The following is a 19406-nucleotide window of genomic DNA, read 5'->3' on the forward strand; positions in this document are numbered from 1 at the left end:
AGAAAGAGACAGAGGGTGAAAACATTCCCTATTCAAACAGAATACATGAGGTTTACCTTGGCTTCTAGTTTGCACATTATACTGTGAATGTTCCAACAAATAGAATGTGCCAAGCAGCGAGCTATTATTTTCACAAACAAAAAGTAAATGTTAAAGCATATCAATTCTGTTCCCTACTGTGATCGCCACTTCTTGGCCACATCACATGAGACTACCCAGATCTACAGTAGTAAAGTAAAACTATCAGCAGTTTGAAGCCATATTCCTGAAGCAGATAAGGGGTCTAATCAGTAAAAGGCTCCTTGGAGTTGTAGTAAGATTTGCCCTGGCAGGCGCAAAGTTATCCAAGGATCCCAACAGGCTAGTTCCAGAAGGAGACAGATGCTCCTATCCTCTTAGAAATCTGGATTTTGTCCTGCTTTGATGGAGATATTAAGTCATGACCACAGTCTCAGTGGAACCTTTGAGGATGATGAAAGTCCAAACCAGGAGTGTGTGGTTTTGAAAGGTTTCTGTCTCTCACTGGTGGTGGTACTCATGACAGCCTTGGTGAGCCAAAGGCCTTGGCAGGATCAGCCTGGCCTGCCAGTGAACTGCACTGCTGGAAAACTCTGAGCTCAACTGAGGCCCTGTATTTAGTATTAGATGATCTGGGGGGACAGTGTATGGAGGAAAGGGAGGAGGAGAAGGGGAGAGGCTGAGACAGTTTGAGCAGTAGGGGGCTGTTGGGTCAGTGGAAGCCCAGTTTATGTTTAGTTGGGAAAAGGAGAATAAGGGTGAATAATAGAACTGCTTAAACTGCTGGGTCCACTTGCCAATGGTGGACACTAATAATACACCCTCTGCTGTTGGCTGAATGGATTTGGACTTTTGCAGGCTACAGCAAGGATTGCCAGTTTAATTTGGGCATTAACTTACATTCTCTCTCTAATGACCACTCTTGTGAATCTGTCACAGGTCTCAAACTAATCTTTTTTGCTTTAAAGGGGCAATCTGCAGTTGCTACATCCATTGTTGGACTTATAAATGATATGTACCCATTGATTATTGAATATTATAACTTATAAATGTCTCATGAGCATAGTTCAACTGTCATACCTCATCAGGACACAAAATATAAGCTTGTTTTACTCCAATGTTTGTAGACAATGCAAACTAACACTCCATGCCTCAAAACATGGTTAAAACTATAATGTTGATATCATGGATGGCCAGTCATTGCATCCATAGCTCAGTCTATGAATTTGAGAGTGGTTATATCTTCAGCCCCATCACTCAGCTTTTTACCAAAACAGGGGTGGGGAGTTCGCTTTGTTATTTTTTGAACTGCTGTAAGTTTCTTTCCACCCTTCTGTCACCCCAGAAGGCTAATTTATGTTCCAAAATCCAAACAAGATAAAATTAATTGAAAACACTTCTCGGCAGATGATGACGTTATTATTTAACCTCTGTGTTAAAAACTGGGAGGAATAAAAGTTACACAGCGATTCAAGAGGAATCTGTGGCTAAAGCTATTAAAGCGATGAAAGAGCCATTTGGAAGGGGATGTAATGGAGAGGATGGTGAGATAATGGCAGAGCTCTCTACTCGGCACAATCTGTCCCTCACGTTTCATCTCACAATGACAAAGTTCACAGAGATAGCAGATGGCCCACCCTCGACTCCAGGATCAATACAGAAAAGGACATGATATATCAAATGACTTTTAAGAAAATGATACCCATGGAGTTTCCTGGGCTGAACTCAATTAAAATCCCTGTAGCCAGACACTTGAAATGGCCGTGCATTGGGACCTGGTGGGTTTTGATGCTTTTTTGTCATCTTCACCCAAAACAAGGAAGAAATTCTATTTCTATTAGTTTCACAATTATAATTTGATATTCAGTTTCGGTTCAGTTAGTTTTCAGATCCACTTTACTAGATTGTATTTAGTTTATGTTTTATCAAAACAATTATATTTCATGTTTATAATATTTAGTTTCAGTTTTAGTGTTAATGAAAGTAGCCTATGAGTGGGAGGCTAGGAGCCATTTATGTGTTGTATCGTTTTTGTGTTTTTGGGATGTCACTTCCTGCCACTGTGAGGCAGTAATGCATAAGGTGATGGGTCAGATCATAGGTTAGGTTTTGTTAAAGGTAGATTCCTCAAGATGACATATCTGCACAAAGTAAAAACCCGCTCTAGTGGTTAGTGCGTTGGGCCAGTAACCGAAAGGTTGCTGGATTGAATCCCCGTTCTGCCCCTGAACAAGGCAGTTAACCCACTGCAGTTAACTGTAGGCTGTCATTGTAAATAAGACTGTACTTAACTGACTTGCCTAGTAAAATAAAGGTTTAAAACAAAAATGTGTGTCTGACTTTCCGCTGTTGCAGATTCACTTCCTCCTACTTTGTCTACAAGTCATCTGATTGATCTTATTTTAATGAATACACCAGAGAAAAATGTTTCTACTGGTGTCTTCACCCAAGGTATTAGTGAATATTATTTTTTATTTTTTTACATTACTTTTATTTTTTCCATTTTATTTTAGTGACAAGTTGTTTGTGAGAATACAAAAATCTAACCCTTGTGTCATCACAAAGAGGAACTTAAAACACTTCAGTGAACTGGCTTTTTTACATGGTCTTTATTTTAGTGATCAAATCAAATCAAATGTTATTTGTCACATACTCATGGTTAGCAGATGTTAATGCGAGTGTAGCGAAATGCTTGTGCTTCTAGTTCCGACCATGCAGTAATATCTAACAAGTAATTTAACCTAACAATTTCACAACAACTACCTTATACACACAAGTGTAAAGGAATGAATACGAATATGTAGATACAAATATATGAATGAGCGATGGCCGAACGGCATAGGCAAGATGCAGTAGATGGTATAGAGTACAGTGTATACATATGAGATGAGTAATGTAGGGTATGTAAACATTATATAAAGTGGCATTGTTTAAAGTGGCATTTTTTTCATTTTTAAAGTGGCTAGAGATGAGTCAGTATGTTGGCAGCAGCCACTCAATGTTAGTGATGGCTGTTTAACAGCCTGATTGCCTTGAGATAGAAGCTGTCTTTCAGTCTCTCGGTCCCCGCTTTGATGCACCTGTACTGACCTCGCCTTCTGGATGATAGCGGGGTGAACAGGCAGTGGCTCGGGTGGTTGTTGTCTTGACTGAATTTCAATTATCCCTGAAACTAATTTATCTTTCAACCTTTTTGCAGATGTCTTCAATACCATTGTGGCTAATCATGCTCCCTTCAAAAAATTAAGGGTTAAAGGTCGATTGAATGCTTGGTACACTCCGGAATGATCAGAAGTGATTCATAAAAGAGATGATGCCTGGGTCAAGGCCAGGAACACAGGCTTAGGACCGGACTTGCAAGCTGTTAAGCAACTGAGGAAGCATTGTGTAAGACAAACTAGAAAGGCTAAATCTGATTATTATGTAACCGCTCTAACGGATTGTAATGGGAACCCGACAAAATTCTGGAAAACTGTCAAATCCCTGAAAGGTTATTCCTCTTCTCTGTCACAAGAAATGTATTCAGACACGGGCCTCATTCCGAAAGAAACGCCATCATTAATGCATTTAATCACCATTTTATTATCAGAAAAAATTATTAAAATAATGGAAATCAGCTCTTGTGCTGCCACTCCATAAGAGAGGGGATAGTAGTGATCTTAATAATTATCGCTCCATTTCAAGGCTTCCTTGTCTAGCTAAGATTCTTGAATCCTTGGTAAATGTACAACTTTGCTCTTTTTATCTGAGCAATGTATTTTGAATGTAAACCAATCAGGGTTTAGGCCTGGGCGTAGCACTATTACAGCAACCACTTAGTTGTTAATGATCTTGTCAATACTTTAGACATTAAAATGAAATGTACTGCTTTGTTTGTGGACCTGTCAAAAGCTTTTGATACTGTTGATCATGGTATTTTATTGAATAAGTTGTCCTCGATAGGCCTGAGCTCTGACGCCTGTTCATGGTTTCATGATTATCTTAGTGACATAACTCAGGCCATCATGTTTGATGGGGTTAAGAAACTAAGATTTAAAGTGGGCTTTTTTTTTTTACAGAAACAGATCTCGTGTCTCTCTAGTCAGCAGGAAGCAGATTGTGTAGTCAACCTGTCTACCTGTTCTTGATTATGGTGGTACTATTTATCAACGTGCAGCTGCACAGAGCAAATGTTCCATCACATGTAGGCTAGGTAAGACTGAGGTCTGAACATACAGTTTTTAGGAAGCGGTTGGGAACACAATATATGGTCAATACTTGGCATGTAGGTTTCTCACTTATGGGTGGCACAAATTGGGATATGGGGGATTGTAATGGGCAGGGTAGATGTAAATTAAAATACTGTAGATTATAATATAGTAATTACTGTAGTGTTTTTGCGGTAAATCACTGTATTGTTTTTGCGTTCTGTAGTATACACTATATTATTCTAAAGTATACTACAACATTCTATACCACGCATTACATTTTAGTCATTTAGCAGACGCTCTTATTCAGAGTGACTTACAGGAGCAATAAGTGAGTTGCTCAAGGGCACATTGACATATTTTTCACCTAGTTAGCTCAGGGATTTGAACCAGCAACCTCTTGGTTACTGGCCCAATGCTCTTAACCACTAGACTATCTGCAGCCCACCTGTTCAAGGTATACTGCAGTGTATAGTATAGTATTCTACAGTATACTATAGTTTGGTACAGAATTCTATAGTATGCACTGTAGTATTTTATAGTAAACTGTAGTATTTTTTTCATGTGGGTGCTGAGGCTACTAGGCTGTATCACTGAGGTTAGTGGAAGAGCCAAGACATCAATGGACCTGATATTGTGAGAGGCAGTATGACCTTAGCAGATATACTCCAATGAAAGAAACATAAGTTCCTTTCAAAATGTTTTTGAACTTTCCTTGTATCTCACTGTACAGTACAGACACCCACACACTGTGCACACACTAATGAAAGGAAATAGACAGCTATTAAGAAGGAATGTCAGATTTTTCAAGGACCTTTTTCCTCTGCTTTTCTGTTATGCAGGTTAGCGTTTTTCCTCATTAATCTTGTTCTGGAGGCAGCTCTGCCCCGAAGGCAGAAATTATGTAATTGGTTGACTCAATGGTGAGGGTGGAGCTTACAGAAGGCATTTGATCACTTTATCATAAAAGCAGGAAATATCTGCTTTGATAGGATTGCACTAGCCTACCTAATATGTTCTGTAGGGGGAGTTTAGGTGTGATGAATAGAGAGACCATTCACAGTTAGAGACAGATTCTTCAGAAACTGTCAATGAAATTATTTTATTCATGTATTTTTTTCCTAATCATGGCATAATTAAGCAATATGGCACAAGGGGGTGTAGTATATGGCCAATATACCACGGCTAAGGGCTGTTCTTATGTACGATGCATCGTGGAGTGCCTGGACACAGCCGTGGTATATTGGCCATTTACCACAAACCCCCGAGGTGCCTTATTGCTATTATAAACTGGTTACCAACGTAATTAGAGCAGTAAAAATAACTATTTTGTCATACCCATGGTATATGGTCTGATATACCACGGCTGTCAGCCAATCAGCATTTAGGGCTCGAACGACCCAGTTAATAAATTAGCACATTGTCTGTAGAGCATCAGTGGGGACCCATAGTCAGTGTTTCTATTACAGCAGACGTCCTGTACATGTAGTCAGGGCCATCAAACTGAGAAAGATTACTGATGGGACTTTTCAAATATAGCACAGGCTGTGCTCTCTTGATAATTGAGAACAGACAATGCCCTGTAATGTTCATGTTTAGCCAATCTGAAATCACTTCAAGTAAAAGCTCTAATATAAATGTAGACCTGAATCCACAGAAACAATGGGCTGCAATACAAGTCACTATTTCTGGAGGTTGAGTTTAGTTCTAATTGGAGGATTAAGGAAATGTTCTTACTTGGATCAGATAAGATGGAGTCGGTCTTGGGCAGGAACTGGTCGCAGCGTATACCCTGGTAGCCTTCTCTACACCTGTGAATAAAAATACATTTCAGTCAACACATTGGGAACTTGGGGTGAAGCAGGTTCAGAACATTGAGAAATGTGTGCAAACAAAGTGGTTAGGGGCTATGGTACATGGCTGGCAATAGAATATCCTGTTTCATGATACAATTCATGTCCACTCTATTTTATCTGTGTCAGGTGGCCAGGAGCATCACAAAGGAAATATGCATGGAATCAATCTCTTCCTTCTCTATTTGCTCACTCTTTCTCTCTTTCTCTCTTGCTCTTTGACTTCTCCGAAGCTCTCAGCCCTAATCCCTGTGTCAGACAGTTAGGAACATACTATATAACCCTGTCCTCAGGACCAACCACTGTAGCACACACAGCATTCATATATGACCTTTCCACACAGAGCACAGAAACATGTTATCATTCAAATCATTGTGTGTTCACTCCGATTCCTTGAGAGAGACACAATAAAACTGCAGTGTGTTTGAAATGGGCCCTGCAGGTTTCTTAGCAAGCAGGTTAATCAACTCAATACCAAACAGCATCATTGCTTTCTACGGTGAACGCATGAGAATGTGTACAAGAATTGGTGTCCTTTGACTGTATAATACACTATCTGGACACTAGTTCAAATTAGTGGATTCAACTATTTCAGCCACACCCGTTGCTGATAGGTATATAAAACCAGAGCACAGAAACTGCATACAATGCTAAGAGGCTTACACCAGGCCTATGTTTGACATACTGTATCAAAGCTTGAACTGTCCTCCAAAGGCTCAGAGCTTGTTTAAACACAGCTTCTTTTGTCTAGGGGTTTTAGGTGCTAAAGCTTAATTTTCAATCATTAGGCAGACCTGCTTTTTTACACATTCATGCATGAAACTCATGCATTGATAAGTATGAGCTTTGCTGGAAAATGTGCCCACACCATGACTCAGTAATGCTCAATTCATTAATATTTCTTTAAAGCTAAATATAAAGTAAGTCAGGGTTGCGGCCCGATAACATTTATTATATGAGTCACATTTGTTCAGCATTAAACATTTCCCATACTCCAGGAGCCAGATTGGAGGAGCCTGTTAATATTCTCAATCCACTTACTGATGGAAAGCTGTCCCTAATCAGAAAGTCCCTTCCTACTGGGTTCAGAGAACATGACAAGAAACTTTCAAACCGGTGACTTTTAACGAATGTATTTTTAATTCTCTGGAATCTCTTTGTAAATTAGCAGTTTCTCTGACAGTCGATGTCGGCGACCCTGACTATCGTAAAACTTCAAGAAGAGGCCCCCCTCGTTGCACAAATTGGAGGAGAAGCAGATCATTAAAAGAATAGAGTTTTGGTGGTGGCGGTAAGGAAGAACTGGAGGCCATTAGGAGGAACTGGGTAAGCAAAAGGCAGTAAGATGTTGTGATTAAATGGTCTGAATAATCCAGGCGATGGTAAAGAGAAAAGAGAGAGAGAGACGTTGTGATTAAATTGTCTGAAGAAACCAGGGGATTGTAAAGAGGACAGAGAGAGACTTTGTGATTAAATGGTCTGAAGAAACCAGGGAATTGTAGAGGACAGAGAGAGAGACTGTGATTAAATTGTCAGAAGAAACCAGGGGATGGTAAAGAGGAGAGAGAGACACAGAGAGAGAGCGAGAGGGAGATAGAGAAGGATTAGGTCTTCATACACATGTATGTGGACACTCACGCACGCACGCACGCACACACACACACACACACACACACACACACACACACACACACACACACACACACACACACACACACACACACACACACACACACACACACACACACACACACACACACACACACACACACACACACACACACACACACACACACACACACACACACACACACACACACACACACACACACACACACACACACACACACACACACACACACATCACGGTGCTCAAGGCTGTGACAGATCGAACATGTTATCATTCAAATCATTGTGAGTTCACTCCGATTCCTTGAGAGAGACAATAAAACTGCAGTGTGTTTCAAATGGGCCCTGCAGGTTGCTTAGCAAGCAGGTTAATCAAGACTCAAGACCAAACTGCATCATTGCTTTCTCCGGTGAACGCATGAGAATGTTTACAAGAATCAGTGTCCTTCGACTGCATAATACACTATCTGGACACCCGTTCAAATTTGTGGATTCGGCTATTTCAGCCACACCCGTTGCTGACAGGTATATAAAACCGCACATGCAGCCATGCAATCTCCATAGACAAACATTGGCATTGGAATGGCCCGTACTGAAGAGCTCAGTGACTTTCAATGTGGCACCGTCATAGGACGCCTCCATTCCAACAAGTCAGTTCATTAAATTTCTGCCCTGCTAGAGCTGCCCTGGTCAAATATAAGTGCTGTTATTGTGAAGTGGAAATGTCTAGGAGCAACAGCAGCACAGCGGCGAAGTGGTAGGCCACACTAGCTCACAGAACGGGACCGGTGAGTGCATAGCATGTAGAAATCGCCTGTTCTCGGTTGCAACACTCACTACAGAGTGTTGCAACCGAGCAACTGCAGGACAAGAACTGTTCGTCGGGAGCTTCATGAAATGGGTGTCCATGGCCTGAGTAGCAGCACACAAGCCTAAGATCACCATGCGTAATGCCAAGGGTCGGCTGAAGTGGTGTAAAACTTGCCGCCATTGGACTCTGGAGCAGTGGAAACTCGTTCTCTGGAGTGATGAATCCCACTTCACCATCTGGCAGTCCGACGGATGAATCTGGGTTTGGCGAATGCCAGGAGAACACTACCTGCCCCAATGCATAGTGCCAACTGTAAAGTTTTGTGGATGAGGAATAATGCTCTAGGGTTGTTTTTAATGGTTCGGGCTAGGCCCCTGAGTTCCAGTGAAGGGACATTTTAAGGCTACAGCACACAATAACATTCTAATTGATTCTGTGCTTCGCCCGCACATATAGCCTCTCAGTATTGTTATTTTATTGTGTTACTTTTTATTTATGAATGTTATTATTTTTTACTTTAGTTTCTTTAATAAATATTTTCTTAAAACTGCATTGTTGGTTAAGGGCTTGTAGGCATTTCACGTTTGGCATTTCACATTTCAAGTACTACACCTGTTGTATTCGGCGCATGTGACTAATACGATTTGATTTGAACTTGGCAACAGTTTGGGGAAGGCCTTTTCCTGTTTCAGCAGTGCACAAAGCGAGAGCCATACAGAAATGGTTTGTCGGGATCGGTGTGGAAGAACTTGACTGGCCTACACAGAGCCCTGACCTGAACCCCATTGAACACCTTTGGGATGAATTGAAACGCCGACTGCGAGCCAAGCCTAATTGCCCAACATCAGTGTCCGACCTCACTAATGCTCTTGTGGCTGGATGGAAGCAAGTCCCAGCAGCAATTTTCCAACATCTAGTGGAGGCTGTTATAGCAGCAAAGGGGAGATCAACTCCATATTAATGCCCATGATTTTGGAATGAGATGTTCTGAACAAGTGTCCAGATACTTGGCCATATAGTGTATATTTGTGTATGCTCATTGCATTTATTTGTACTTCTTTCCCATGGTATAATGGGAAATGCATGTGAATATATTTTATTTTTGCATATTATGTGCGTACAGTACATGTGTTTTTCCTTGGCAATCATTGCATATTCAGTCACACAAATCTCATGGCAGGCCTGTCTCCTTCCTGTGTCTCTCTCATGTTGCCCTCTGGTTATGACGACACACTCTCTCCCAATCCCACTTGGCGCAGTTTCCTGCCACTGTGTTTCTAGCCTGAAAACCTGCACCAGAATGTTCATTAGTCTCTGGGACAAGTAAATGGAAATGTGATATTTCTCTGAAGGAGGCAGAAGGTATTGAAAGCTGCTCTGGTTTTAATTAGCGCCACAGTCATTAATTAGCAGGAACAAACATGGGAGGGGGGTTGTAGAACGAGGTGTATATCTCACTAACCAATGGAGCCTGATGCACAAAGCTCTGTAGGCAGGAGATAGATATAAATATAAGGCCTCAGGTTCATCTGAGGATGTGGGGACACACATCACAACATGTGCAGGGCATCAACAGACTCAGTTAGCACAGCCAGTCACATTCTAATGGAAAAGTTCAGAAGTTACAGTGTGGGAAACTATTTTGTGTAGTATGAAACAATATACTTTAGTCTACTGTACTATCACACTATATTGAAATGGCAGTGTATGATTTCTTGTTGTTAATATATTTTTATGACTTTAGAGACAAACATCAAAATGGTAGGACATTATGGTATTATATCATAGCCTAATCTACCATTATGATATAGCCTTTTACAGATAGAAATCCTTATAATACTTGGGCAGTTGGATTTGCACAACAGCACTTTGGATTGGTAGTACTCTTCTAGATTATTTAAATTATGAAATGGTGGACGTTGGGAAATGTCAGGTAACTGCCTTAAGTTTGATCTGGTGAAAAGAACATTAGCATGTTTAGCATTTGAGCATTTTGTGCTGTGGTAGGCAGGGGGCCTTTCATTAGGCTGAGGTGGTATAATCCCAGGGGGCTGAGAGTTGTAAGCTTTGAACACTGGCGAAAGGAGATAATCCTATTACACAGAGTTATCTTAACATAGTAACAGATACAGGATACGAAGATCTGTCCCTAGCCATCAGATTCAATCAAACCTGCCTTAGTAATGTTTACACTGTAGCACAAGTACTGCCACCTCATACACATGTCATATTTCCTAAACTGAAGCATCTGGAGGAGAGACCGCCTATTGTGTTTGAGAGTGTGTGTGAGAGAGAGGAAAGAGAGAGAGGGAAGAGAGAGGAAAGAGAGAGGAAAGAGAGAGAGAGAGATCATGCTTGCAAGAGAGAGAAAGCAGCACTCACCAGCTGACTACTCATGTGCTCTATGCTCTGTATTTTCGTCAATAATTCTTCCTCTGGATTGTTTAAGTGCTATTCTGGTTTTGTGTGCCTTTATAATGAACATTTATCAAGTCTCTTGATTTAACAACAGATATAGAACATTTGACATTTTGAAAAAGCAATTATTGTGCCCAAGCTACACCAGATAGATTATGGATCAAAACAATTTACCCTCGTGTTACTGTCTGGGCTTTTGGTCTACAGTCGAATGTGCAGCAACTGCCCCGAGTCAAGCGTTAAGGTCTATGTAAAGATGGGGCACAGCAATCCATTTCTACAACTGTGACATGACTTTTCAATTATTGTATATCCTGCCAGATTGCAACACATTTTTTGAGCATAAAATGGCATTCTGGGCAAAGTGGACAATGGATATATTGTCTTGACTCGTCCTCTTAACTGCTTCACTTCACAAAACCTCATACCGCGTGGCCAAGTGGGCTTGATCCAGCATGAGGGTAGCCAGACAGCTAGCATTCAGCCCCCCTGAACTCTCAGGTTAGGAGACCTGCTGGAACAGCTCGAGCTGAAGAAGGACTCTCAGAGAGCCATTTTCTCAAGAGCGGAGCAAGCCATCAGATCAGGCTCAACGGGGCAGCTTGACACCTACACAGGGATGACAAGAGCGAGCGCCATTCACAAGCGGCTTGGCCCTTACGCTCCCTACACTCTGGAGTATCCATCTAGCCCTGGCCCGGACAGCATTACACACTTTAAAGCTACTATAGTTTCTCCTTCTCTCTCAATAGTTCAGAATGGGCTCAGATAAGTACAGCACTCTCTGAAAATAGGTATACAGTGTCTTGCGAAAGTATTCACCCCCCTTGGCATTTTTCCTATTTTGTTGCCTTACAACCTGGAATTAAACTTGATTTTGGGGGGGCTTGTATCATTTGATTTACACAACATGTCTACTGAGATTTTTTTTAAATTGTGAAACAAACAAGAAATAAGACAAAAAAACAGAAAACTTGAGCGTACATAACTATTCACCCCCCCAACGTCAATACTTTGTAGAGTCACCTTTTGCAGCAATTACAGCTACAAGTCTCTTGGGGTACGTCTCTATAAGCTTGGCACATCTAGCCACTGGGTTTTTTCCCATTCTTCAAGGCAAAACTGCTACAGCTCCTTCAAGTTGGATGGGTTCCGCTGGTGTACAGCAATCTTTAAGTCATACCACATATTCTCAATTGGATTGAGGTCTGGGCTTTGACTATGCCATTCCAATACATTTAAATGTTTCCCCTTAACCTCTCTAGGGTATGTGGGACGGTAGCGTCTCACCTCGTCAACAGCCAGTGAAACTGCAGGGCGCCAAATTCAAAACAACAGAAATCCCATAATTAAAATTCCTCAAACATACAAGTATTTTACACAATTTTAAAGATACACTTGTTGTAAATCCAGCCACAGTGTCCGATTTCAAAAAGGCTTTACGACGAAAACACACCAAACGATTATGTTAGGTCAGAGCCAAGTCACAGAAAAACACAGCCATTTTTCCAGCCAAAGAGAGGAGTCACAAAAAGCAGGAATAGAGATAAAATGAATCACTAACCTTTGATGATCTTCATCAGATGACACTCATAGGACTTCATGTTACACAATACATGTATGTTTTGTTCGGTAAAGTTCATATTTATATAAAAAAATCGGAGTTTACATTGGCGCGTTATGTTCAGTAGTTCCAAAACATCCGGTGAATTTGCGGAGAGCCACATCAATTTACAGAAATACTCATAATAAACATTGCTAAAAGATACAACTGTTATGCATGGAATTTTAGATCCACTTCTCCTTAATACAACCGCTGTGTAAGATTTCAAAAAAACTTTACGGAAAAAGCACACCATGCAATAATCTGAGTACAGCGCTCAGAGACCAACACAACCCAAACAGATATCCGCCATGTTGTGTAGTCAACAGAAGTCAGAAATAGCATTATAAATATTCACTTACCTTTGATGATCTTCACCAGAATGCACTCCCAGGAATCCCAGTTCGACAATAAATGTTTGGTTTGTTCGATGAAGTCCATCATTTATGTCCAAATACCTCCTTTTTGTTTGCGCGTTTAGCCTAGTAATCAAAATTCATGATGCGCGATCACTAGGTGCAGACGAAAAGTCAAAAAGTTCCGTTACAGTCCGTAGAAACATGTCAAACGATGTTATAGAATCAATCTTTAGGATGTTTTTAACATAAATCTTCAATAATGTTCCAACCGAAGAATTCCTTTGTCTTCAGAAATGCAATGGAACGCAAGCTAACTCTCTCACGTGAATGCGCATGGTCAGCTCGTGGCTCTCTGGCAGACCTCTGACTCATTCCTCTCTCATTCGCCCCCACTTCACAGTAGAAGCCTCAAACAAGGTTCTAAAGATTGTTGACATCTAGTGGAAGCCGTAGGGAGTGCAATATGACCCCATTTCCACTGTATCTTGGATAAGCAAAGAGTTGAAAAACTACAAACCTCAGATTTCCCACTTCCTGGTTGGATTTTTTCTCAGGTTTTTGCCTGCCATATGAGTTCTGTCATTCTCACAGACATCATTCAAACAGTTTTAGAAAGTTCATAGTTCATAGTTCATGTTTTCTATCCAAATCCACTAATATTATGCATATCCTAGCATCTGGGCTTGAGTAGCAGGCAGTTTACTCTGGGCACGCTTTTCATCCGGACGTGAAAATACTGCCCCCTACCCAGAGAGATTAAATTACAGGTTGTAATGAAACAAAATAGGAAAAACGCCAAGGGGGTGAATTATTTTGCAAGGCACTGTATCTGTGTCTCTTACTGAATAGATGTAGGATATTAATTTGACCTATATTGTCACTGCAACACGTAGTCCATAATGTTGCTTGATTGGTGGATAGGCTATGAATTGGCCAAAAGTAGGCTACATGAAAAGTGCAGTACTGTTAATATATACATGTGTTTATTTGGGTTTTCAGTGAATTTATGTAAATCACAAAGCTCATCTGCATTTCCTGCGGTGCAGGAAAATTCTGAGCAACAAAAGAGTGATCAAATGAAGATCCTACATCTGTATGTGGTAGTCTTTGTGTTTGTAGTTAGATGAGGGTTTGCTGGCACTCATACACTGAGTGTACAAAACATACACTTTCCATGACAGGCTGATCAGGTGAATCCAGGTGAAAGCTATGATCCTTTATTGATGTCACTTGTTAAATCCATGTCAATCAGAGTAGATGAAGGAGAGAAGACAGGTTAAAGAAGGATGTCTAAGCCTAATTGAGACATGGATTGTGCGATTCAGAGGGTGAATGGGCAAGACAAAAGATTTAAGTGCCTTTGAATGGGGTATGGTAGTAGGTGCAAAGCACGCCGTTTGAGTGTGTCAAGAACTGTAAAGCTGCTGGAGTTTTCACGCTCAACAGTTTCCTGTGTGTATCAAGAGTGGTCCATCACCCAAAGGACATCCAGCCAACTTGACACAACTGTGGGAAGCATTGGAGTCAACATGGGCCAGCAACCCAGTGGAACGCTTTCGATTGGCGTCAACATGGGCCAGCATTCCTGTGGAACGCTTTCGACACCTTGTAGTCCATGCCCTGACGAATTGAGTCTGTTGTGAGGGCAAAAGGACTGCAACTCAATATTAAAAAGGTGTTCCTAATTTGTTGTACCCTCAGTGTATATGAGAGCAGGGAATGGAAAGTCACTGTCCTTTAATATTTAGAAATTATTTTATTGACAGACAGATGAGAAATAGAGTGTGAGACCAGAAAAGAGTAGAAACATTGAGTATCGGGCAGGGAGTTGCATTTGTTTATTAAATTGTCAACCACAGCGTCATACAAGAACAGGCTATGTTTGTCCAATAATTGGTAATACTAACAAGCTGAAAACATCTAGAGAGAAATGAAAAGAAGATGAGAAAAAAAAGAACCAACAAGTTTCTTTCCATACACTGCTCAATATTCTCTTTGGTATAATGTATCCAATTACTGTATTGTATAATACTCCAGAGTATGGCAAGGACTTGTTTTTAATCACACCTTCAGCCAATCAAATACAATTTATTTCAAATGAGGCCTTAACTGATCACATCTTCCTTCAATGACATAGACACTTTTCTTTTTAATAATAATCAAGGAATGTCATTTGTCTTCGATTACTGCTTATCAGAGTCAAAAGAGAGTCTCTTTTCATATTTCCCAGACGGAGTGATTGAAATGCATCTGGGATGCTATGTTTCAGTCACGACAGGGTGGGAGCCAGACAAGACCAGAATGAGAAGAAGGGAGATAGGCAGGCTAACAAGGTGAGTACCTCAGTGCTTTGGGCTTTGCTACACTCTTAGAAAAAAAAGTGCTATCTAGAACCTTAACAGGTTATTTGACAGTCCCTATAGGATAACCCTTTGTAGAACCCTTTTAGGTTCCAGGCAGAAACCTTTTGGATACAGGTAGAACCCTTTCCACAGACAGTTCTACATGGAAACCAAAAGGGTTCTACCTAGAACCAAAAAGGGTTATCCTATGGGAACAACCAAATAACCCTTTTGGAACCCTTTTTTCTAATAGTATTGGCGGAGGCAAGTGCAACCATCACACCAACAAATACTTTCCACGGCCCCCTCATCACACAGCTCTTACAGAATCACCACCAGTCAGGTGATAAAAGAGAGGGAGTAAGGTGAGACCCTACTCAACCTCCTGTTTCCTACTCAACCTCCTGTTTAGCTGTGAGAAGATGTCACATCTTGGGTTACTGAGAGTCTTCAGTGCCCAATGTGAACAACCAGTACCATGGTACTGTTGAAAACAGACATTTGACACTGCACCAACCAATTTCACTAAGTTCTAGACATTGCGTCTTCCAGACAATTGTTTGAGTCAATTACATTGTATTTTTCCCCAGACACATTATTCATTCCGTATTCAAATCCACAAACTTATAGATAACAGAGAAGATCATCTCTAAATTATTTTGATCAGTCTGTTGTCCAAATGAGTCTCTCATAAGCACCTGGATTCACAGGTGAGAAATCACATTCAAAACAATGCACCTGATAGGTCCTTTAAGGGACTGGTTCTCAACTCTGGTCCTGGGGACACAAAGGGGTGTTTTTACCCTAGCACTACACAGCTGATTCAAATTATCAACTCATCAAAAGGCTTTGATGATTTGAATCAGGTGTGTAGTGCTAGGGCAAAAACAAAAATGTGCACCCATTTGTGTCCCCAGGACCAGGATTGACAACCACTGCATTAAGGTGAGACAAACAATCCATTTGTATGCCGCCGGTCCCAGTGCATATTCATTTTCTACCTCACGTTGGCCCTTTTTCCTGTTTGCTAACCGTGTCTTTGTGGTTTAAATAAAATATGCCAAGTGAAATTTGTATACATGGCAGCCTAGCAAAGGTGAGCCCTGTCTCACTCTCAGCCCCAGTCTTTCTGTACAACCTGCACCTCCGTAGCCTTTCAACTGGGAGGAAATGTGCTCAATAATTCACAAGTCGCTGCTAGCAGACCTGAAAATAAAAGATGGCATGACTTTGCTGATGTTCCCTGTTCAACCCCCGGGTGAACCCGACCTCTCCATTCCTCTCTGTAACCCACAGGCTCAGCATGGAAGCAGACAGTCCTACGCTTCTAGCAATGAGGAAGAAAAGTGGTACACCAAGATTATAACTCCTATGTCCCTATCAGAAAGGCTTTTGCCTTTCCAACGGTGAGAGGAGATATTGAACGTGCTCTATAAATGCAGGAAGTACCCAACAAGTGCCGCTACTGGAGATGATTATTAGAAGCTGTATGATTACAGTGGTATAGCTCAAGCATGAATCCCATTCTGAGGTTAAAATGCAATTAAAGTACAAATTATACATTCAGCCCTTATCTCTCCTTCATTCTCTCTCCTTCTCTCCTGCATATTAACACCTTATCACTAGACATCTTATCTTTGTGCTTAATATTTCCCTCCTTTTTAACTTACTTTGATTTAATTTTCTGTGTTTTTTCATTTTGTTCTGCGACCTGACTGGATTAATTTGTGTCTTATCTTTGGAGGAGACGTGCAACAAGCTTAAAGTCTCTGTCTGAAGTGGACTAGACCAAATCACGTTTCACCTCTCCTGCTCCTAGACATTATCTAGCAGACCATTAGTATAATGCAGTTGGGCATCCCGAGTGGCGCAGCGGTCTAAGGCAGTGCATCGCAGTCTAAGGCAGTGCATCGCAGTGCTGCGGTGCCACTACAGCCTGGGGTTCGATCCAGCCATGACTGGGAGCCCCACAGGGGGGCACACAATTGTCCCAGTGCTGTGCGGGTCAGGGGAGGGTATGGCCAGGGGGCATTCTTTGGCTCATCGCGCTCTAGCAACTCCTTGTGGCAGGCCAGAAAACAGCAAGCTGACCTCAGTCATCAGTCTAATGGTTTTTCCTTTGACACATTGGTGCAGCTGGCTTCCGGGTTAACCGAGCAGTGTGTTAAGAAGCAGCGTGGCTTGGAGGGTCATGTTTCGAAGGATGCACATCTCGACCTTCACCTCTCCCGAGCCGCTTGAGGAGTTGTAGCGATAAGACAAGATCGTAACTACCAATTGGATATCACGAAATTGGGGAGAAAAATTGGGTACAATTACAACAATAAAGAATATATAGAAACACTACTGGTCAAAAGTTTTAGAACACCTACTCATCTACTCATACTCATCAGGGTTTTTATTTAGACTATTTTCTACATTGTAGAATAGTAGTGAAGACATCAAAAGGCATTACATAATGAATCATGTATTAACCAAAAAAGTGTTAAACAAATCAAAATATATTTTATATTTGAGATTCTTCAAATAGTCACGCTTTGCCTTGATGACAGCTTTGCACACTCTTGGCATGCTCTCAACCAGCTTCATAAGGTAGTCATCTGGACTGTATTTCAATTAACAGGTGTTTCTTCTTAAAAAAGTTAATTGTGGAATTTCTTTCCTTCTTAATGCGTTTGAGACAAGCAGTTGCGTTGTGACAAGGTGGGTGGGGGGGGGGGGTTATACAGAAGATAGCCCTATTTGGTAAAAGACCAAGTCCATAGTATGGAAAGAACAGCTCAAATAAGCAAAGAGAAACGACAGTCCATCGTTACCTTAAGACATGAAGGTCAGTCAATACGGAAAATTTAAAGAACTTTGAAAGTGCAGTCGCAAAAACCATCAAGCTCTATGATGAAACTGGCTCTCATGAGGAACGTCACAGGATTGGAAGACTCAGAGTTACCTCTGCTGCAGAGGATGCGTTCATTAGAGTTACCAACCTCGGAAATTACAGTCCAAATAAATGCTTCACAGAGTTCAAGTAACATCTCAAGACACATCTCAAAATCAACTGTTCAGAGGAGAGTGTGTGAATCAGGCCTTCATGGTTGAATTTCTGCAAAGAAACCACTACTATAGGACACCAATAATAAGAAGAGACTTGCTTGGGCCAAGAAACACGAGCAATGGACATTAGACCGGTGGAAATTTGTCCTTTGGTCTGGAGTCCAAATTTGAGGGTGAATTTGTGGGTGAACGGATAATCTCCGCATGTGTATTTCCCTTCGTAAATTATGGAGGACGGATGATCTCCGCATGTGTATTTTCGAGGAGGTGTTGTGGGGGTGCTTTGCTTGGGACACGGTCTGTGATTTATTTAGAATTCAAGGCACACTTAACCAGCATGGCTAAGTGTTCTGCAGCGATACGCCATCCCATCTAGTTTGGGCTTAGTGGGACTATCATTTGTTTTTCAACAGGACAATGACCCAACACACCTCCAGGCTGTGTAAGGGCTATTTGACAAAGAACGAGAGAGATGGGGTGCTGCATCAGATGACCTGACCTCCACAATCACCCGATCTCAACCAAATTGAAATTATTTGGGACGAGTCGGACCATAGAGTGTAGGAAAAGCAGCCAACAAGTGCTCAGCATATGTGGGAACTCCTTCAAGACTGTTGGAAAAGCATTCAAGGGGTAGCTGGTTGAGAGAATGGCAAGAGTGTGCAAAGCTGTAATCAAGGCAAAGGGTGGCTATTTGAAGAATCTCAAATGTAAATTGTATTTTGATTTGTTTAACACTTCTTTGGTTACTATATGATTCCGTATGTGTTATTTCATAGTTTTGATGTCTTCACTATTATGCTACAATGTAGAAAATAGTAAAAATAAAGAAAAACCCTTGAATGAGTTGTTGTTGTAAAACTTTTGACCGATAGTGTATATACAGTATATAATACAGTTGTCACAAAGGTGACAGTGGCTATAAAATCCTAGAAGAAACCTTCAGAGAATCCTGGCTCTACAGAGAAAGCGTGTCTTCTTCTGATAGACCACTTAAGAACATATTCTCTTCCAGGCCGCAGTGGTTCTTAATAGCATAACAGACACATGCTTAGGCCACAGTAGAACTCAGAAGGAGGTATATGTCAATAACCCAAAATATCTCCTGTGCCCATGAAGGCTGCAGCTGCAGTGT

The 19406-nt window shown here is 41.2% G+C and overlaps 1 protein-coding gene across 2 annotated transcripts in view; it reads right to left on the reverse strand.

Moving 5' to 3' along the window:
* Positions 1-19406, reverse strand: part of LOC139562391 (pro-neuregulin-3, membrane-bound isoform) — a 421017-nt gene that overhangs the window by 67912 nt on the left and 333699 nt on the right. For both annotated transcript variants that reach the window (XM_071380085.1, XM_071380084.1), the window contains exon 3: positions 5943-6016. In XM_071380085.1, coding sequence (XP_071236186.1) covers positions 5943-6016 — 74 coding nt within the window. The remainder of the gene's footprint in view (positions 1-5942; positions 6017-19406) is intronic.

This window comes from Salvelinus alpinus, chromosome 32 (assembly GCF_045679555.1).
Source record: "Salvelinus alpinus chromosome 32, SLU_Salpinus.1, whole genome shotgun sequence".
Taxonomy (NCBI): domain Eukaryota; kingdom Metazoa; phylum Chordata; class Actinopteri; order Salmoniformes; family Salmonidae; genus Salvelinus; species Salvelinus alpinus.